General features: G+C 43.2%; 1 protein-coding gene across 1 annotated transcript in view; it reads right to left on the bottom strand.

The window, feature by feature from the left end:
• Positions 1–22699, bottom strand: part of ofcc1 (orofacial cleft 1 candidate 1) — a 122369-nt gene that overhangs the window by 57279 nt on the left and 42391 nt on the right. Inside the window, exons 9-11 of the mRNA XM_038997223.1 lie at positions 6673–6912; positions 1613–1876; positions 784–1003 (exon numbers count right to left, since the gene is read on the bottom strand). Coding sequence (XP_038853151.1) covers positions 784–1003; positions 1613–1876; positions 6673–6912 — 724 coding nt within the window. The remainder of the gene's footprint in view (positions 1–783; positions 1004–1612; positions 1877–6672; positions 6913–22699) is intronic.

Genomic DNA, 22699 nt, shown 5'->3' with positions numbered 1-22699 from the left:
CACTGGCTTCAGCATTGTGCTGTCAAACCAAGTGTTACGAAATGTGTTTTTAGGTGGTTGTTGTTGTTTGCTTGTACTCGCGTGCAGTACGAACTTACCACTAGAATTCAAATCATACTTAGTGTATCTTTTGAATACATGCAACATGTCCTATGACTTTTATCTCAGCATGAGGCTGGGGGTTTTCTCATCTGTTGTTTCCCAAACACATTGAGCACATCCACATCCACAGAAGAACAAAATATGAATATGCTAATGGAGCACGGAGAGGTTATATGAGTTCCTGCTAGAGAACTAGCCGTTTCCTCATTTTAATAAAACATTTGATCTATTCCATAGTTTCCATTGCATAACATCCTTCTAGTTATGAGTGTTTGTTTGTTGTGTAGAATGGAATGAAATGTTCAATCTAATTTGAAATGGGCAATGTTAGTAATACACTCTGGTACTATAACTGGTTGAAATGTATTTTGCAAATATATTAATCAAATCAAAGTTTATTGGTCACGTACAATTTTGCAGACGTTATCGCAGGTGCAGCAAAATGCTTATGTTTTTATCTCCAACAATGCAGCAATATCTAGCAATACAATAGCAATACTGACAATACATAGTAACTAATAATAGCACATGATAAACACCAAGGACCTGCCTCAGAGCACAATCACCTCCTTTGACAGCCATGGAGACCTGCCACTCTGTCTGTGACATTAGGTTTAATTTGTCCCCCACTGTGGCCGCTGGCAGTAGGGGGTGGTGGGGGTGACGGTGGGGGAGCCCTACCTGGCAGAGTGGAGGAGGAGCAGGCAGAGGAGGAGTGTGAGGCAGACAGGTGGAGAGGGGACCCCCGGTGACACGGCTTGACGCCGCCTCTCCCCCGGCTGGGGCTGGAGTCGCTTGGGCCTGCCTGGGGGGGCGAAGGGGGGACGAGGAGAGGAGGGATCTGCAGGGTGACACTGTGCTCCTCATCCCCTCTGGAGCTGCCACTGGGGAGCTTCCTCACCTGTAGAGCCATTACGGAAAGGGGGGAGGGGGGTTGGGGGGGATACAGAGCGGGAATGAGTGCATGATGCAATGATACATTTAGAATTGATAACAGTGGTGATGTCACTGCTACTTGTGTTCTACACGTCTACTGCAATGCATCAATAATGACTGTCTGTACGGCTACTCCTTTATGTCTAAAAACCACTAGATATTAGTTGCGATAATTATTCCTATTGATAGGAAAAATACACTTGGGACAAAAAATGCAGAGGAACTGTAAATAGAGAAACCTTTGTTCTGTATTTTAATTAAATTAAACTGCTGAGTAATTGGATCAATGCATCACCTCAAATGCATCCGGATATGTTTAGTAAATATGTGGTTTATTTACAATCTGGGGCCAATTTACAATTTCTCAGCTAAAACCATTTACCACACATAATGTCCCCTCATACCAACCACCCAGCTTCTCTGATAATGGTTCAAATCAGGTGACTGTCCATAGCCCCTGGGCTCAACATTCCCAACTGAAATGGACACACACTCACAAACACGGAAACAACTCCTTCGCCCACTCTCCCTCACACACGCTACCATCAACCCACACACTAACACACCCACACACCTGGAAGTACAGGTTACACAGCCAGTTGTCCAGGTCGGCTGACATAAGGCCTTCTATCTTGCGGAACTGGTCGAGGTGGGGGTGCGGGAGCCCCCTGAGGATGGGGGTCTTGAAGCGCCCCTGGACAGTTGTGAGGGTGGCGTGGCAGACAGGGAAGGCGGCCCAGCCCAGTGTGGTGCCGACCTGGCTCCGCTCCCCTGTCAGGTCCAGCAGCCTGAACAGCAGGACCATGGAGGGCAGCATGTCACACGACGCAGGCAGGATCTGCACACACATACATGGATACACACACACACACGGATGCACACACACACACACACACACACACACACACACACACACACACACACACACACACACACACACACACACACACACACACACACACACACACACACACACGGATGCACACACACATACATAGGGGGGCAAATAAGACAGGAGCCCTCAGGGGAGATTGTTAACTCTCAAACCACAACCTAGATCATCATTCCTCCAAATCCTCCTCTGTGTCCTCTACTAATCTATTTTCCATGTTACGCTATGCAGACTGTCTCTGCATGACAGCCTACAATAGATTATATTAACGGTCTTAACCGGTCCCACAACAATGTTGGCATTAAACTAAGGTTTGGGAAGAGATGAAATGATAAAGACTGGTTTGAGAGAGTTAGCTGAGCGACAGGAAGTGATCAACACATTTCGATTGTTGAGAGTCTGGGCGCGCCACACACCTACTAATATTTCCCTCCAGAAATGTGCCAATGTTGGCAAAATAGTAGTATTTTTTAGATACTACCTTTCACCAAAGGGTATAGCCTACATGGCTCATATCAGGCAGGTGTGCTATTTTAGCAATGGGCATTCTCCTGCCGCCTAACGGATGAAGTAGCATAGTGGCTAGGATATAGATGGCTGAAGCATGCATTTGTTTAGGCTATCCCAACCGGCTAATCATTAGCTAGATCACAAACTCTTAAGTGTTCAGAATTTTGGCATCGATACCAATACCAACTATAATGATCCTCAATACCATAACGATACAACTGTGAAAGAAATGCCTTAAAGTCAAACATACAGCACTGTTACTGTACAAAACAATGGTCAACTTTCCATCTGGAGAGCTAGGCCACTGGGTGTGCAGGCTTTTGATCCAGGTTAACAAGGTCCTTCCCTCATTCAGTAAATCAGGTATCAAATGGCTATAATTCCAAGCAAGTTAGCTAAGCAGGAGGGCTCTAGACTGACGTTTTCCAGTGCCAAGAAAGACATGGAAAAATGTGCTCAGGGATGTTCAGGGAATCCATGATGGATATCTTGAGGTAAAACATGTCAAAATAGGATCCAGAATAATCATATATATTTCGAGATTAATTTGCCTGCATGTTTTTTTGTGAATATTGGCCTAGGCTATAGCCTATGCTACATAATACCGGCAGAGGAAGTGGGAACACAAAAAAACGCCTTAGCTAGATTGCTAACTCTTAATATGATATTGTTGCTAGATAGCCATGCAACTGATCTAACAGTAAATGTAACATCCTGAGAAAACCTTCCATTGGTAGGCCTGCATAGGCTACTTGATGTATTCACCACAAATGGTGCGCTCAATCATCTCAATTACATACCTTGATTGTAAAGCGGCGTTATTTCCTCTATATTGACTGTTGAGAAGTAATTGTTATACTCACATAAAGCTGAGACTCTCCTCTTTTTTTTAATAACAGTAACAGTAGATGTTTTAAAAACTGTGTAAATTACATTTTGAAATGTTGCTCAACTTGTCAATAGTCAATGCTTGCGCTTATCAGAATGCCTCTCTCCCTTTACGCCATGTGCAATTGGGGGAGCGGGAGTGAGAGCCAGAAGCGAAATTACCGACTAAAGCAAAATTGCTTTCAGTCAAATTGCTTTGGTGTCAAAAATGTTTGGTTCATCATCCCATCTTAGATAAATTAATTTAAGACTTAAGACAGTTTTAAGGACCTGCGGACACCCTGGAGATATTAACGTTAATTTCCCTGTGAACCCAAGTATGTACATTTTACAGTAACATGCGTACCATGACCTTAACATACTGAGAGCCACGTTACAAAATCACGCATGCAGCAGCAAGTAGAGCAGTTTGGGCTGTGCTCGCAGATGACAAAACAGGGACTCTTATTTACCCAGAGAGCAGTAGACTTACCTTCTGCTTAAAAAATGAACTGACAACGAGGAGCACGCCACTTCATCAATCACCAGGGGGGAATATTTCATCCCTCTATTAGTTGTAATGGAAAACGGTGAAGACTTGTTTTATCACATAAATCATGTGTATCCCCCGCTAATCTGCTTTTGGTACCTACCTGAGAGAAATGATGGTGGAAGTGTCTGACTCAAGACACAATTTATGGCATAATATTGCATATTATGGATATTGAAAAATATTTCATATTGTTCATTTACCGTAACAGAACTATAAGCCACATAAACAGGGATGCGGGAGGTAAGGAAAGAGAAAGAGAAGGGAGCGGAAGGCACAGTTGCCTGAGAGAGCCTGCCAGGCCTGGATGAGATGCACGACAGGCTTTCTCAGGTGGTGCAGCAAACAGAAACATATGGTCCAGTGTTCCAGTGTGCCTTGGCCTGGTGGAACTGCCTATTAAACCATTAAACTATCACATTTCATTAAAAACAGACTGATATTTGCTGCCCCAATCTTGAAAGGAGAGAAAAAAAGGAAAGGAGGAAAAAGAGGGAAAAAAACGACTGTCCAAACTAACACACAAGATGACTCAATTTTAGAATTTTATCTATTGTTCCTCCGTCTCTGGGAAATTAATTTAAAACACTTTCTTTCTGAAAAAAAGGAGAAGAAAAAAGTTGAGGAATTAGAACAATGACTGGAAAAAAGAAAGATGAAGGGCTGAGGGGGGAAAAAAGACAAGATTGGGTGAAAATCCAAAGATTTAGTTTATCATGCCATGGTTTCCATCCTCTTCCTCCCCTTCAATATTAAGATGTTGGATCTTATGCTTCTACCCACTTGAAGTAAACACTGTGTTAAGACCGTGGGCCTGACACCCTTCATGTGTGCAGCCTCCTCGCAAGAATCTTTAAGACAGATCAAATTGAAGTGCAGTGTTCCTGGTAAAACGAACCCCAAACACACACACAAAGAACAGGGGAACCAAAAACAAAAATAAGCTCCTGGCTTCCTCCTACTGTTGCTAATTCCTCATTTCCTCTCAGAAGGCACCGCAAACACACTCCCAAAATCGCACGATAACGTGGGCAAAGAGAATAACACTCGAGCCAATCCAGATAGTCTCAGACAAATCTGATCAGCAGTGGTTCCACAGCTAACAACAACATCTATAAATAAGAGCCAGGGTTGGGGAGAGACTAGAGGGTTGAGAGTGACACGAGGTGTTTGCAGTGCCGTACTTAAACCCTTATACCTCTGAATCAGATCCTACAGCCTTTCCCAGCGAAGTCCGCATTCAGTTTCGGTGGCTTACGCCGTTCTTTATGTCAGATGGAGCCTGAGACAATATAATCAGGAGACTGAGGCTTGATGAATACGCCCACCTACTGTAGCAGTGCATTGACAGTGGCCACATGCGATAAGGCCCTTTAGAGTTGCCATTGGAACACTGACTATCTAGACAGTCCTTCTGCATCTTAACACTTTGGAAAAACGGATCAGGAGGGAAACAAATTGTGGATTAGCTTTTATAGTTTTCATATGTTGGTATCAGCATTGCATCAGGCATCTTATAGCAATGAATAAACATGACTTTCTGGTCATCATCCACCATCTGACATTTTTATTGTTGTTAGCATTTGTTGTTGTAGTGCCAACAAGTGCTTTGAACAGTACAGAGATGATTTAGGATTAGGTTACATTTCGAAGGGCTCCCTTTTAAAAATGTAAAATGTTCACAGGGCTCTCTTGTGAAAGAGACCTTGGTCTCAATGGGACTCCCTGTTAAAATAAAGGTTAAATAAAAAATACTTAGAAGACCTAAAACTGTGGCACATGCTACTGCTATGCTAACCATCCTCTGAAAACGCAGCTGAACTAATAACGTTCAATAGAATTTGGAGTGAAATGTTTTAGTCAAACTGAGTAACAAGTATCAAGACTTTATCCAGGGTGTTACAGTGGAAATAGTTTCATTTGCCAAGTTCCACGTCTAAAAATATCACTGTAGAGGCCTACTTTAGTCTTGGGCATACTGCATGATGGCTGCTCATATAGACTTCTGGAAAATACACTACATTTTTCAGTGCATTTGTACTTCATTTTCATTCCAATAAAACACTATGCCCTTATATAAATGAATAATAGATCTCTCTTTTGATTTACATGCATGGATTAAATGTCATGTTTGAAAAGTTGCTGTTTTATTCATATTGGATTTCCCCCAAGTCAAACCTAGAGGCTCTCACTGGCATATTTTAATACAATGTCTCTCCATCCTCATATACACAGTTACTGTTTAATATAAATTTTCATAACCCCTTTCAATCTACAGCCTACACTGCAGCCAAAGAGTAAACCATTGGAAAGAAGAGAAGTTGGAATTATTGCGGTGGAAAACAAATTAAACCTACAGCGTGCTGTAACCGTTATTTCAATACCGCATGTGTGCATTGTCATTTTTTTATCTGACAGATAACGCCTGTTTGTTTTTAAAGATAGTATTTAGCTAATTCAGTATTGGGTTTCATGTCAAAGACTTTTCCCCCTCTTGGAAGTGAACGTGTTTTAATCCAGAGCCCCTCAGTGTCAGAATTGCTTTCAGATGAAGAATATGTTTTTTATTTTTTTCCTCCATCATTGCACATATCTCAAGAACTATTTCTTGAGCGGCTTCCCCGAGCATCGTTTCAATAAAAGAGGGTCTTATTGAATGAACTCCCATCGCCACAAATCACATCCTGTCCTTCCCCTCCTGAATAAAAACACATTACTCTCAATAGAGGAAGGCCAGGATGGGGGGCTAAACTAAATGTGTTTGTCACCCGATTGGAGCGGAGGAGCAGTCCCCATCCCTGTGATGCTTACGTACGGTGAACAGGCTCTGGTTGACGTGCAGCTCTGTGTCGTAGAAGTGGCCCCCGTGCTCCACGGGCTCTGTGGTCCCAGCCCACTGCTCCTCCTTCAGACAGGACCAGGTGAGGGCGGGGCCTCCCAGACGGCTCTGAAGAGCCACACTGAGGCTGTAGAGGCCCCTGGGCAGCTTGTCCCTGACTGCCCGTAGGCAGCGCACACGCACCTCCATGGGCTGGGGACTCTGCGACCACTCCACCTGCAATACATAGAGAAGGTTGTGTTACGGTTACTGTCACTGCAGCAAGAAACCAGAGGTCAAGGAACGCACCCCTCACAGACACAGCATTGGCGTCTCCCTCTCTCTCTCCCCCCTCCCTCACGCTCTCTCTCTGTATCTCTCTCCCTGCGCTCTCTTCCCCTCCCTCACTCTCTCTGTCCCTCTCTCTATCATTTTCTCCCTCTGCTCAGACAGCGTGCCACTGCCTGCCTCTCCACCAGACAGCAGACAGTGTGCATCATTCTCACTCACAAAGGAAATGCATTACCCTAAACATATAATGTGTAGATCCTGTACTGTAACACAAGCACTGCTGCTTAACAACTCAGAGTAATTTCTGTTTAATTTGGAAAGGAAAGCCTGGTACAGTATTTCCCCCAAACTGTATACAGTTGAGAGAATTATTCACAAAATAAAAACAATATTTGCACATTTCAGTTATTGGCTGTTAAAAGGGGAAGCATATCAGGTTGGAAATCCACCGAGGGGAGGGATTCAGTTGAAAACGTTAAAGGACAAACACTCTGGATTAATTCAGGAAGCAATTAATCTGTGAGGGGAGAGGGTTAGTGTCTGAGTCTGTGACGAAACTGTAGCCAATCACAATGAGGTTCCGAGATGAGCTTTGTTGTTGTTTGTTTGTTTTGTTGGAATGGCCTCATTTCAAGGATATGATGAGCAATAGGGGAAGATCGTTGGACTGTTAAGGAATTCATTCTAGATGATCACTGAACAATAAAAAACACTCATTCAGTTTCCCTTCCTGAATGGCATCCTCAAAATACAATTTTGTATGAAATAGCCATCATCATTAATTACGAAAGTAGATGTGTGCATACCCTTATGTGCTTATGTTATTGTATTTATGTAATTATGTACAACCCTTTCAAAACTTTTCACAAATTGGCATGCATTCAGCATACAGAGAACAATATAAACTGGGTGGTTCGAGCCCTGAATGCTTATTGGCTGAGAGCCATGGTATATGAAGAACGTATACCACGGGTATGACAAAAAATATGTATTTTTACTGTTCTAATTACGTTGTTAACCAGTTTATAATAGCAATAAGACACCTCAGGAGTTTGTGGTACTCCGCATTGCGTCATGAGTAAGAACAGCCCTTAGCCATGGTAAATTGGCCATATAACCCCCCCCCCCCCCCCCCTTCCCTCAGAACAGACTCAATTCGTCTGGGAATGGACTCTACAAGGTGTCGAAAGTGTTCCACAGGGTTGCTGGCCCATGTTGACTCCAATGCTTCCCACAGTTGTGTCAAATTGGCTAGATGTTATTTTGGTAGACCATTGTTAATACACACAGGAAACTGTTATGAGTCAAAAACCCAGCAGCGTTGTAATTCTTGACACAAACCGATGCACCAGAAACCTACTACCATGCACCGTTCAAAGGCACTTAAATATTTTGTCTTGCCCGTTCACCCTCAATGGCACACAGACACAATTCAATTGTCAAGGCTTAAAAATATATTTTTAAACTGTCTCCTCCCCTTCATCTACACTGATTGAAGGGGATTTAACAAATTATTTCAAAAAGGGATCATAGCTTTCACCTGGTCAGTCTATGTCATGGAAAGAGCAGGTGTTCTTAATATTTTGTATACTCAGCGTATAGTGTCGGTGAAAGGGAAATTTGGCATATTTGGCAACCTGGTAGCTAAAGAGTGATAGATGACCAGGAGCCTATTTTAAGAGCGCTACGGGCGAGATCCTGGTACCTAGTATTCACCTACCATAAAACACACACACGTGCACAAACATGGGGCATTAATATTACATTCCCCTTCATGGATTATTAAAGTACATTATCTACATCGTACAGTAGTGTTGAGGGCCTAAAAAGGTTCCATGGAACAGTGCATCCTGGTACCCAGTTATACATGAATATTCAAACATTAAGCATGCAACAAACAATATACAGTCCCTTCTGAAAGTATTCACACCCCTTGACTTTTTCCGCATTTTGTTGTGTTACAGCCTGATTTTAAAGTGAGATCTTGAATCACTGGACACACAATGCCCCATAATTCCCCATAATTTTTATAAAATGTCTTGAGTCAATAATTATTCAACCCCTTTGTTATGGCAAGCCTAAATAAGTTCAGGCGTAAAGGTTAGCTTAAAAAGTCACATAAGTTACATGGACTCACTGTGTGTGCAATAATAGTGTTTAACATTGTATTTTAATGACTACCTCACCTTTGTATCCCACACATACAAATATCTGTAAGGTCTCCCAGTCGAGCAGTGAATTTCAAACACAGATTCAACAACAAAGACCAGGGAGGTTTTCCAATGCCTCGCAAAGAAGGGCACCTATCGGTAGATGGGTAATAATAAAATAAACAGACATTGAATATCCCTTTGAGCATGGTGAAGTTATTAATTCCACTTTTGATGGTGTATCAATACACCCAGTCACAACAAAGATAAAGGCGTCCTTCCTAACTCAGTTGCCGGAGAGGAAGGAAACCGCTCAGGGATTTCAGCATGAGGCCAATGGTGACGTTGAAACAGTTACAGAGCTTAATGACTGCTACAGCAGAAAACTGAGGATGGAGCCACAACATTGTACACTGAACAAAAACTATTTCATGAGTTAAAATAAAAGATACCAGAAATATTCCATACACCCAAAAGCTTTTCTCTCAAATTTTGTACACAAAATCCCTGTTAGTGAGCATTTATCCTTTGCCAAGATAATCCATTGCTGATTAAACAGCATGATCATTACACAGGTGAACATTGTGCTGGGGACAAAAAAGGTCACTCTAAAATGTGCAGTTTTGTCACACAACACAATGTCACTGATGTCTCAAGTTGAGGGAGCGAACAATTGGCATGCTGACTGCAGGAATGTTCAACAGAGCTGTTGCCAGGGAACTGAATGTTCATTTCTCGAGCATAAGCCGCCTCCAACATCGTTTTAGAGAATTTGGCAGTACACCCAACCGGCCTCACAAACGCAGACCACGTGTAACCACGTCAGCCCAGGACCACCACATATGGCTTATTCACCTACGAGATCATCTGAGGAAGGGGTGCTGAGGCGTATTTCTGTCCAAAAAAAGCCCCTTTGTTGGAAAAAACTCATTCTGATTGGCTGGGCCTGGCTCCCCAGAGGGTGGACCTGGCTCCCAAGTATTTTCTCTTAACCAAGCTACTCCCGCTGGTTATGGCTACCTGTGTCACCCTCGCTCCACCGGCCGTGTACTGTAACAACTCCAAAATCTAAATAACTGAACTGTCTCCCTACTGTCTCTTCATTTGAATACATTGCCTACAAATCATTTTGCTCCATAACCACTATCCTTGTGTACCGTTCTCCTAACACGGAACCCAAAACGGCTGCGCACGTGCGCCATTGTGCACCATCGTGCATAAATAGATTTTGTCCCCCCACACCAAACGCGATCACGACACGCAGGTTAAAATATCAAAACAAACTCTGAACCAATTACATTAATTTGGGGACAGGTCGAAAAGCATTATACATTTATGGCAATTTAGCTAGCTAGATTGCACTTGCTAGCTAATTTGTCCTATATAGCTAGCTTGCTGTTGCTAGCTAATTTGTCATGGGATATAAACAATGAGTTGTTATTTTACCTGAAATGCACAAGGTCCTCTACTCCGACAAATTAATCCACACATAAAACGGTCAACTGAATCGTTTCTAGTCACCTCTCCGCCTTCCAAAGTTTTTTAATCTTTGAACTTATATGGTGATTGGCATCTAAAATTTCATAGTATTACCACCACGACCGACAACACAGTTCGTCTTTCAATCACCCACATGGGTATAACCAATGAGGAGAATGCACGTGGGTATCTGCTTCTATAAACCAATGAGGAGATGGGAGAGGCAGGACTTGCACCGCGATCTGCATCACAAATAGAACTGACTTCTATTTTAGTCCTTGGCAACGCAGACGCACGTTGAGGCGCGCGAGCAGTGTAGGTGCAAAAATTGAATAACATAGATTGCTACATTTATTTTGCAACGCTCGGCGCACACGACGCGAGCGGTGTAGTCAGGGTGTAAAGCTAACGAATCATTCCTCTCTGGACTATCTGAATTACTCACGTGCACACAAACTCAAAACTTGCCTCTGATTTCATGGCTGTTAGGTACTGTTTCAATATTACCCAACATGTAAATTTTCCCACTCACATCAAGGGACACATACTTGACCTTGTTTGCTCTGTTGGCCCCAACCTAACTTATACTTCCCCCTCCCTATTCCCACTGTCTGAACACAAGATTCTTAAATTCTCTCTTACCTCATACTCACCACACAACACTGACAAATGCCTCATCTCCTTCCACAACATCAAAGCTCTGATGCCATCTGCTCCGCCCTGCCCATTGACCACACCTCCAACTCACCTGATGAACTAGCTGCCAAATTCAATCCTCTGTCTCCCCCAACTCTCTGGCCCACTCCAAACTAAACCTGTCTCTTGCTCCTTCCCCTCCTCCCCACGCTGGTTTACACCTGAGCTCCGCGCCCTGAAGCATGCTGGCCGCCACCTGGAGTGGCTGAGCAGGAAGTCTGGGCTCACTGTCCACGCTGAGGCCTACAAACTCCACCTACAATGATGCCCTCAGTGCTGCTAGGTCCAGTTATTTCTCCAACATCATCAACAGCTCCAATAAGAACTCCCAGACTCTGTTATCCACTGTCAGCAAGCCACTTCAGCCCCGTGACCACACCTTCTCTACTCCCTCCACTGAACTCTAAAACGCCTTCCTTTAGTTTTTCAAGGACAAGATCACCAAAAAAACTCATTACTGACTGATCAATCTCTTAACCGCCCCCTCCCCCGTCAACCTCCAAACCGTCACCCCTGAAACCCGGCTCTCCGAATTTGCCCCCATTTACTCTCCATATATCTCAAAACTCACCATGCCATCCAAGACTACAACTTCCTCTCCCCCCTGTTCTCATTAAAGCCTGCCTGCTTGCTCTCTGTCCATATATCACACACATCAACAACCTCTCCCTCGCCCACGGAACTTTCCCCTCCAACTACAAAAAACAATGTTTACTTTGTTTATTGAATTTTCAACACCAGCATTTACAAAATAATTGCATTTGTAAGTTATTTGGTAGTAATATAAAACAACACATCATGACAACATTACAGCAAAACAAACATAAAAAATAAAAAAATAAAAAGATAAGAAATAATATATATTTTGATACAGTTGTTACAGGTCAACTAGCACAGATCATACAGTCCTTAACATCCGAGATGTCACGTATACACATACCAGGCCTCTTACATCACCAATATATAAATATACATCACTCTGACACTGCAGGAAATGTAGTCGTTTAACATAAGAAAAGAAGGGAGCCCACATTGCATAGAATGTGTCTATAGACCCATTGAGTGTGTGTTTAATTTTTTCCAACTTTATGCAATTCAAAAACAAAATCCAAAGAGCATGAGAAGGGGGTGCAGAGCATTTCCATGTAAGTAAAACGAATCGTCTCGTTAACAAAGTGACAAAGGCAATTACATCCTTATTCATTTTGGTCAATTGTATTGTGGGTAAGGAAACCCCAAATAATGCAATAAAAGGGTCTGGCTCGATCTCTGTGCCGCTTAAATCTGAGAGTGTGTTAAAGATGTCTTTCCAGAAACCAACAAGAGATGGGCAAACACCAAAACATGTGTACATGATTAGCAGGAGACTGGTTACATCGTACACAATTAGGGTTCACATCCTTGTAAATATAGGATAATCTTGCTTTGGTCCAGTGGGCCCTATGAATGAGTTTGCATTGAATGAGACCGTGTCGAGCGCAAATAGAAAAGGTATGTACCCTTTAAAGTGCCCCTTCCCATAGTTCATCAGATATTTCCTCACCCAGTTCCTCCTCCCATGAGGATATAATATTGTTTAATGAGGTGGTTTGTAGTGAGCAAATTTGACTAAAGATTATTGACAAGGTGTCTTTCAGAGTAGGAAGAGGGATAAGGGAATCAGGGATCTATGCTGTGGACATATATATATTATATATCTGATAATTGTTCAAATTACTAAATGTATTGTTAATATAGAGATCTCTGAATCTTTTAATACCGAGACTAGACCATGTTGAGAAAGCACCATCAACCATAGATGGGGGAAAAGCTGGGTTTGAGGCTACCGGAGCCAAAGAAGAGGTTGTCTGAAACCCAAAGTGGCGGCTAAATTGATTCCAGATCTTCAATGTTGTTTTGACACATATATTTTTGGTGAAGGAAGAGTAAGAGCCTGTAATGGAGGAGTGATCGAGGGAAGACAATGATGCCGGTATTGATGAGGCGGCCTCCATCTATAGCCAAATTGGGGTTGGGAATATCTCTCTGCAACCAGTACTGAATGATCCTAAGGTTAGCGGCCCAATAATAGAATCTGAAATCCGGTAGAGCTAGACCGCCATCTGGTTTGGGCCTCTGAAAAAGCTGTTTTCGTATCCTAGGGGGCTTTTTGTCCCATATAAAAGGTAGAATTAGGCCGTCGATCTTTTTGAAAAATGTATTGGGAAGAAAAAACGGTAGGCACTGATAGAGATATAAGAATTTAGGAAGAATATTCATTTTAATATAATTAATTATTGTGACTAAGGTTTAGGTGTGGCAAAGACCAGCTTTCCAAATCGTCCTTAGTACGGGTTAAAAGAGGAGCAAAGTTGGCTTGAAAAAGGTTTTCAAATCTGATGTACCCCGAGATAAATAAAGCTACTGTGAGCAATTTTAAATGGCAAGTTATGTAAAGGGAAATTTTTGGTGGCCATATTAAGTGGCATCAATTCACTTTTACTGAGATTCAGTTTATACCCTGATACGTAGAGGTCGACCGATTAATCGGCATGGCTGATTAATTAGGGCCGATTTCAAGTTTTCATAATAATCGGTAATCGGCAATATTGGACGGCGATTATGGCCGATTACGTTGCACTCCACGAGGAGACTGCGTGGCAGGCTGAGCACCTGTTTCGCGAGTGCAGCAAGGAGCCAAGGTAAGTTGCTAGCTAGCATTAAACTTATCTTATAAAAACCAATCAATCTTAACATAATCACTAGTTAACTACACATGGTTGATGATATTACTAGTTTATCTAGCTTGTCCTGCGTTGCAAATAATCAATGGGGTGCCTGTTAATTTATCATCGAATCACAGCCTACTTCGCCAAACGGGTGATGATTTAACAAGCACATTCGTGAAAAAAGCACTGTCGTTGCACCAATGTACCTAACCATAAACATCAATCCCTTTCTTAAAATCAATACACACGTATATATTTTTAAACCTGCATATTTAGTTAAAATAAATTAATGTTAGCAGGCAATATTAACTAGGGAAATTGTGTCACTTCTCTTGCGTTCTGTGCAAGCAGAGTTAGGGTATATGCAGCAGTTTGTTGCGAACTGTGTGAAGACCATTTCTTCCTAACAAAGACCATCATTAATTTGCCAGAATTGTACATAATTATGACATAACATTGAAGGGTGTGCAATGTAACAGCAATATTTAGACTTATGGATGCCACCCGTTCGATAAAATACGGAACGGTTCCGTATTTCACTGAAAGAATAAACGGTTTGTTCACGAAATGATAGTTTCCAGATTTGACCATATTAATGACCTAAGGCTCGTATTTCTGTGTGTTTATTATATTATAATTAAATCTATGATTTGATATTTGATAGAGCAGTCTGACTGAGCGGTGGTAGGCAGCAGCAGGCTCGTAAGCATTCATTCAAACAGCACTGTCACACCCTGACCTAACTAAAATAATAAAGAAAACAAAGAATACTAAGGCCAGGGCGTGACAGTATGTGCGGAGAAAAAGGGTAGTGTAAGGGTTTGGGTTAGGTGCTACCCAGTATGGTGAAGAAAGGAGTGTCTTTGTAGTGTATTTATTTGCATGTGTGTGGGGGGCTTAAGGGTAGGGCTTGTCAGATTGGTGGGGCTTTAGGAGGGCCTGAAAGATAGTGATGGTCTCCGAGTCATGGATTGCTGGAGAGAGTTCCAGAGCCTAGGAGCAACCCTGGAGAAGGCCCTGTCGCCGAAGCTCTGGAGCTTCAACCTGGGGATGACAAGATGCTGTGGTGCAACAGAATGCGCGTGTGGGTTGGTAGAGGAGAAGGTTTGAGAGGTAAGGGGGGGCAAGGTGCTGAAGGGCTTTGTAGGTCAGAAAGAGGATCTTGTAATAAATGCGTTATTTATGACAGGGAGCCAGTGGAGCTCACAGAGGACAGGGGTGATGTACTGCCAGTACTTAGTGTGGGTGAGTTTTGAACCATTTGGAGTTTATGGAGGGAGCTTGATTTGATGCCAAAGAGTAATGAGTTGTACTAGTTAAGACGGGAGGAGTTGAATGCATGTATGAGAGTTTCAGCAGCAGGACGGGAGAGGGAGGACTTGACTTTGGCAATGTTGCGGAGGTGGAAGAATGAGGTTTTGACAGTCTGTCTTATGTGGTGGCGAAAGGAGAGGGTGGAGTCCAGAATGACACCAAGGTTGCATGCATGGAGGGAGAGAGAGAGAGACAGTGGTCTCGTTAATGGTGAGTTTGCCAGCTTTGGTGAGGGTGGATTAGGTGCCTATGAGGATGAGTTCCATTTTATCACTATTGTGCTTGAGGAAGTTTTGTTGCGTCAATGTTTTTATTTCAGAGAGGCAGGATTCATTGTGGGTCAGAGGTGGGTTGAGGAGGGATTTGGTGCTGAGGTAGATCTGGGTGTCATCAGCATAGCAGTGGAAGGTTGAAGTGGCAGAGGATCTGACCTAGGGGGAGGATGTAGATAATGAAAAGTAAGGGACACAGCACAGAGCCCTGGGGGACACTGTGTATAACTGCAGCTGAGTCTGAGGTGTGGCCATTAAGGTAGATGTAGTGGGTCCGGTTTGTGAGGTATGATTGTTGCCAGGAGAGTGCAGTGCCCTCAACACCCAGAACCTCAAGCCTGGTGAGGAGGATCTGATGGCTCACTGTGTCAAAAGTGGTACTCAGGTCAAGGACAATCAGGATGTTGAGGGCACCAGCATCAGCAGAGGTGAGAAGGTTATTGATAACTTTGAGAAGGGCAGTTTCAGAAGGGGTGGAAACCAGACTGGAGGGGCTAGAACAGGTTTTTGATTAGCAGGTGGGTTTGTAATTGGGAGACAACAGTACGATCCAGTCTTGGCAAGAAAGGGGAGGTTGGAAGTTATTGAGGATGATAGTGTCCAGTCCTGGCTTTGTTAAGATGGGGGTGACTCACAGATTCAAGGACCCTGCTTTAGCGGCCAATTTCATCAACAAGAACGTGAAAGCGGCTGTTGTACCGCATGGTGTGGAACAAATGGTTAGCTGGTCTTGTTAGCAGGCAAGTTAGCAGGCCGGCTGGCAGACTGGTTGGCTAGCGAAGCCAACTTTGCTGGGTTCATCGACACTTGAATGTCATTCTCTTTTTTATTTTAATTTTTTCATTTCCATTTTCATTGGTGAGTATAAAGTTGACCCCCCGCTATAATGTGTGTGTGTGTGTGTGTGTGTGTGTGTGTGTGTGTGTGTGTGTGTGTGTGTGTGTGTGTGTGTGTGTGTGTGTGTGTGTGTGTGTGTGTGTTTGTTTCTGTGTGTGTGCGTGTGCGTGTGTGTACTATTCCGCTCACATTATTGTTTTTTGTTTGTATCATTAATATTTTATTTTGATCTAAGCCGCCTCTAATGCCAATATCTGTCTGTTTTCATGGTTCAGTCGTAGTTTTACCATTTGTATTGCTCTTAAACCTCTCTTAAACGAGGTTCGTTTTCCATAGACTCTGCTGGGGACCAATCTATGTATGTTTGGTTTACTCTGGTTAAATGGTCACAAATCTCAGGTAGCACAGTTATCATGCTTTGCTCTAAACCTTTTTTGTATTTAGGGTTTTGCTTGCATCTCAGTTGGGGAGATGCTTCGGCAAGGGAGGTTGTGAGGGAAGGGGTTTTTCCCTCTTTATTTGTATATCGTTTTTATATGTTTTTTTGTGCTTCGTAGCTTGTCTTTGTTTTTTTAAATTTGCGCTATTAGGTTCATCTAAGATCTTTAGTTTACATTGTACCTTGTCCTTTACACGTCCTCTCTCAATTAAGACATGACTCAGCCTAGTGTAGCCCATCCAGCTGGAGGGAATGGCTTTAATTTTCTTACTTGGAACTGCAGCAGCATAAATAACCCAGTTAAACGTAGTAAGGTGCTACACCACCGTCAACAATTGAAAGCTCACATAATCTTTCTCCAAGAAACTCATCTGAAGGTATCACAACACTCAAGTCTTAGGTGCAGATGGGTTGGTCAGGTGTTCCATTCCTCATTTCAGAGTAAGGCAAGAGGGGTGGCTATTTTACTTCACAGATCGGTACCTTTTACATGTTCTAATGTGATCGCAGATCCCCATGGTAGATACATAATTGTCAGTGTTAGGCTGCTCAATACGAATGTACTTCTTGTTAATATTTATGCTCAATGGTGGGACAATGGTGACATTTTAAAATCGGTTTTCTCTACACTGCCCGATATGTCTTCCTATATGTTGATCTTAGGTGGTGATTTTAACTGCTGGTTAGACCCACATTCAGATCGATCCTCCACTAAACCTTGTCAACCTCAGCTAAAGTTGTCCAAACCTTTATGTCTGAATTTGCAGTTTCAGACCCTTGGAGAATATGCTTTTCCAGATGGATTAAACACAAATTTTTTCTCATCGGTTCACCACACTTTTACGCGCATAGACTACTTCCTTGTAGATGACAGACTTCTCAATTCCATATCTTCATGTTCATATAATCCAATTGTTTTATCTGACCACGCCCCTGTTATCATAGAAGTAGTCTTTCAAACTGTTGACAATCTGCGACTGCCTTTGCGGCTAAATACTCAACTGCTCTCAGTAATGAACACTTTGTCAATTTTGTTTTTGGTCTAATCTACTTTTTCATGAGTACAAATAGAACCCCAAACATCTCTACATCTACTTTCAGGGAAACTTTGAAAGCTTATATCAGGTGAAATTATTTCATGCACCGCACATGAGAACAAACTGAAAAGGGATAGGCAATAACTGGGCAATCTATGTTCTATTGCCCAGTTAGATGACATTTATGCCGTTTCACCATCTCCGGATATTTATAAGGAGCGTTTCACTTTGCAAGCAGAATTTGACACATTATTAACAGACCAGGTTACTGAACTGCTTGTCAAGTCTAGGATCACTTACTATGAACAAGGAGATAAAGCCAGTAAATTATTAGCTCACAAGTTACGTCAACTATCATCATCACACCAGATTCCTAAAATTCGTACATCGTCTGGGATATCATTAGACCCTAGGGGGATCAATGATGAGTTCAAGAGATCTTACCAGTCTTTATATACTTCTGAAAATAAAGCGGATACATTGGAATTGGATGATTTCTTCCACTCACTTGCTGTGCCTTCTGTCAGCCGGGATTTGGTTAAAAATTTAGAGCAGCCGAACACTGTTGAAGAATTGTCTAATGCTGTCAAATCCCTTCAATCCAGGAGAAGCTCAGGGCCTGATGGCTACTCGGCAGAGTTTTATCAAAAGTTTCTCTCCAAAATAGCCCCTATTCTAATTGAAATGAACAATGAAGCATTTGTAAATGGTGCTCTCCCACAGACTCTCACTCAGGCAACCATGTCTTATTCTTAAAAAAAACAACAAAGACCCACTTGACTGTGTATCATACCGTCCAATTAGCCTGCTAAATGTTGACTATAAAATGTTATCTAAACTTCTGGCAACGCGTCTGGAAACAGTCCTCCCATCAATTATCTCTCTGGATCAAACAGGATTTATTAAAAATAGACACTCATTCTTCAATCTTCGACGATATTTGATATTATATATAATCCCTCTGTCGCCAATGCCTCTGAAGCCATTATATGCCTGGATGCGGAGAAAACGTTTGACCGGGTGGAATGGATATACCTTTTTTACACTCTAAATAAATTTGGCTTTGGCTCCAAATTCAAATTACTTGAATAAGACTTCTGTACTCATCCCCTCAAGCCTCTGTCAGGACTAATAACACTCAATCAGATTGCTTCCCTTTGCAACGATCGACACGCCAGGGTTGCCCTTTAACTTCTTATGGCTGCATCCCGCTACCGGGATCGATATGACAACAGCCAGTGAAAGTGCAGGGCGCCAAATTCAAACAACAGAAATCTCATAATTAAAATTCCTCGAACATACATGTGTCTTATATCATTTTAAAGGTAATCTTGTTGTTAATCCCACCAAAGTGCCCGATTTTAAATTTGCTTTTCAGCGAAAGCACTACAAACGATTATGTTGGGTCACCACCAAACCACAATAAGCACAGCCATTTTTCCAGCGAAAGATAGCAGTCAGAAAAAGCAGAAATAGAGATAAAATGAATCACTAACCTTTGATTATCTTCATCAGATGACACTCATAGGACTTCATGTTACACAATACATGCATGTTTTGTTTGATAAAGTTCATATTTATAACAAAAGATCGGAGTTTACATTGGCGCGTTACATTCACTAGTTCCAAAAACATCAAGTGATTTTGCATAGCCACATCGTTTCAACAGAAATACTCATCATAAATGTAGATGATAATACAAGTTATACACATGGAATTATAGATATACCGCTCCTTAATGCAACCGCTGTGTCAGATTTAAAAAAAACTTTACGGAAAAAGCAAATCATGCAATAATCTGAGACGGAGCTCAGAACAATAGCCAAATCAGCCGCCATGTTGGGGTCAACAGAAACCAGAAAATACATGATAAATGTTTCCTTACCTTTGATGAACTTCATCAGAATGCAGTCCTAGGAATCCCAGGTCCACAATAAATGCTTGATTTGTTCAATAATGTCCGTTATTTATGTCCAATTAGCTACTTTGGTTAGCGCGTTTGGTAAACAATTCCAAAGTCACAAAGCGCGTCCACTATAACGTGACGAAATGTCCAAAAGTTCCGTAACAGTCAGTAGAAACATTTCAAACGATGTACTGAATCAATCTTTAGAATGTTGTTAACATACATCTTGAATAACGTTCCAACCGGAGAATTAGATTGAATTAGATTGACTTCAGAAGAGCGGTGGAACGGAGGTCCTCCTCATGTGAACACGCATGTGAAAGCATGTTCAGCTCGTGGCAGACCTGACTAATTCCTGTCTAACTTCAGAGTGTTTTCTATCCAATACGAATAATAATATGCATATATTAGCAACTGGGACTGAGGAGCAGGCAGTTTACTATGGGCACCTCTGTGCACCTTTCATCCAAGATACTCAATACTGCCCCTGCAGCCATAAGAAGTTAAGTCTCTTACAGCTTGCCCTCACCATAGAACCCCTTGCAATAGCACTTCGCTCCAACCCCCTCATCAAAGGTATAGTCAGATATGGACACAAACCCTAACTGTCTTTATATGCAGATGATTTATTATTATACACATCCAACCTTTCTGTTTCTGTTCCTGCTGCCCTTGCCACTTTCACATCCTTCAGTCACTTATCAGTAGAGGTCGACCGATTATGATTTTTCACCACCGATACCGATTATTGGAGGACCAAAAAAAGCCAATACTGATTAATCTGCCAATTTTTATATATATACATTTGTAAAAATGACAATTACAACAATACTGAATGAACACTTTTATTTTAATATAATACATAAATAAAAATCAATTTAGTCTCAAATAAATAATGAAACATGTTCAATTTGGTTTAAATAATGCAAAAACACAGTTTTAGAGAAGAAAGTAAAAGTACAATATGTGCCATGTAAAAAAGCTAACATTTAAGTTCCTTGCTCAGAACATGAGAACATATGAAAGCTCGTGGTTCTTTTTAACATGAGTCTTCAATATTCCCAGTTAAGAAGTTTTAGGTTGTAGTTATTATAGGACTATTTCGCTCTATACCATTTGTATTTCATATTCCTTTGACTATTGGATGTTCTTATAGGCACTATAGTATTGCCAGCCTAATCTCGGGAGTTGATAGGCTTGAAGTCATAAACAGAGCTGTGCTTCAAGCATTGCGAAGAGCTGCTGGCAAACGCAGGAAAGTGCTTGTCACGGTCGTCTTGAGGTGAATGAATGGACCAAGGCGCAGCGTGATATGAATACATCTTCTTTTATTTTACGACGAAGATGAACACGAAACGAAACACTTATACAAACTATACAAAACAACAAACAACCGTGAAGCTACAAACGAAAGTGCACACACAAGCTACTTACGTTCAACATAGACAATCTCCCACAATCACCTAAAGCCTATGGCTGCCTTAAATATGGCTCCCAATCAGAGACAATTAATGACATCTGTCTCTGATTGAGAACCAAACCAGGCAACCATAGACTTTCCTAGAACTCTCTCCTGAACACAACCCCATACACTATACAACACCCCCTAAACAATACACACACCCTAAACTAGACAAAACACACAAACTTCCCATGTCACACCCTGACCTAACTAAAATAATAAAGAAAACAAAGAATACTAAGGCCAGGGCGTGACATAACCCCCCCCTCAAGGTGCGAACTCCGGACGCACCAGCATAAAGTCTAGGGGAGGGTCTGGGTGGGCGTCTGTCCACGGTGGCGGCTCTGGCGCTGGTCGTGGTCCCCACCCCACCATAGTCACTACCCGCTTTCGTATCCTCCTCCAAATGGCCACCCTCCAAATTAACCCCACTGGATTAAGGGGCAGCACCGGACTAAGTGGCAGCACCGGACTAAGGGGCAGCACCGGACTAAGGGGCAGCACCAGGATAAGGGGCAGCACCAGGATAAGGGGCAGCACCAGGATAAGGGGCAGCACCAGGATAAGGGGCAGCACCAGGATAAGGGGCAGCACCAGGATAAGGGGCAGCACCAGGATAAGGGGCAGCTCCGGACTGAGGGACAACACCGGACTGGCTGGCTGACCCTGGCTGGCTGGCGGATCCTGGCTGGCTGGCTCTGGCGGATCCTGGCTGGCTGGCTCTGGCGGATCCTGGCTGGCTGGCTCTGGCGGATCCTGGCTGGCTGGCTCTGGCGGATCCTGGCTGGCTGGCTCTGGCGGATCCTGGCTGGATGACGGCTCTGGCTGGTCATGGCTCGCTGACGGCTCTGGCTGGTCATGGCTCGCTGACGGCTCTGGCTGGTCATGGCTCGCTGACGGCTCTGGCTGGTCATGGCTCGCTGACGGCTCTGGCTGGTCATGGCTCGCTGACGGCTCTGGCTGATCCGGTCTGGCGGAAGGCTCTGGCTGATCCGGTCTGGCGGAAGGCTCTGGCTGATCCGGTCTGGCGGAAGGCTCTGGCTGATCCTGTCTGGCGGAAGGCTCTAGCGGCTCCTGTCTGGCGGAAGGCTCTAGCGGCTCCTGTCTGGCGGACGGCTCTGTAGGCTCATGGCAGACGGGCGGCTTTGCAGGCTCAATACAGACGGGCAGCTCATGCGGCACTTGGCAGACGGACAGTTCAGACGGCGTAGGGCAGACGGGCAGTTCAGGCGCCGTTGGGCAGACGTGCAGTTCAGGCGCCGTTGGGCAGACGGGCAGTTCAGGCGCCGTTGGGCAGACGGGCAGTTCAGGCCGGCTGAGACGCACTGTAGGCCTGGTGCGTGGTGCCGGAACTGGAGGTACCGGGCTAAGGACATGCACCTTCAGGCTAGTGCGGGGAACAACAACAGGGCACACTGGACTCTCAAGGCGTA

Source organism: Salvelinus namaycush, chromosome 7 (genome assembly GCF_016432855.1).
Source record: "Salvelinus namaycush isolate Seneca chromosome 7, SaNama_1.0, whole genome shotgun sequence".
NCBI lineage: Eukaryota > Metazoa > Chordata > Actinopteri > Salmoniformes > Salmonidae > Salvelinus > Salvelinus namaycush.
Note: the sequence above shows the minus strand (reverse complement) of the source record. Positions and strands in the feature narration are given on the sequence as shown.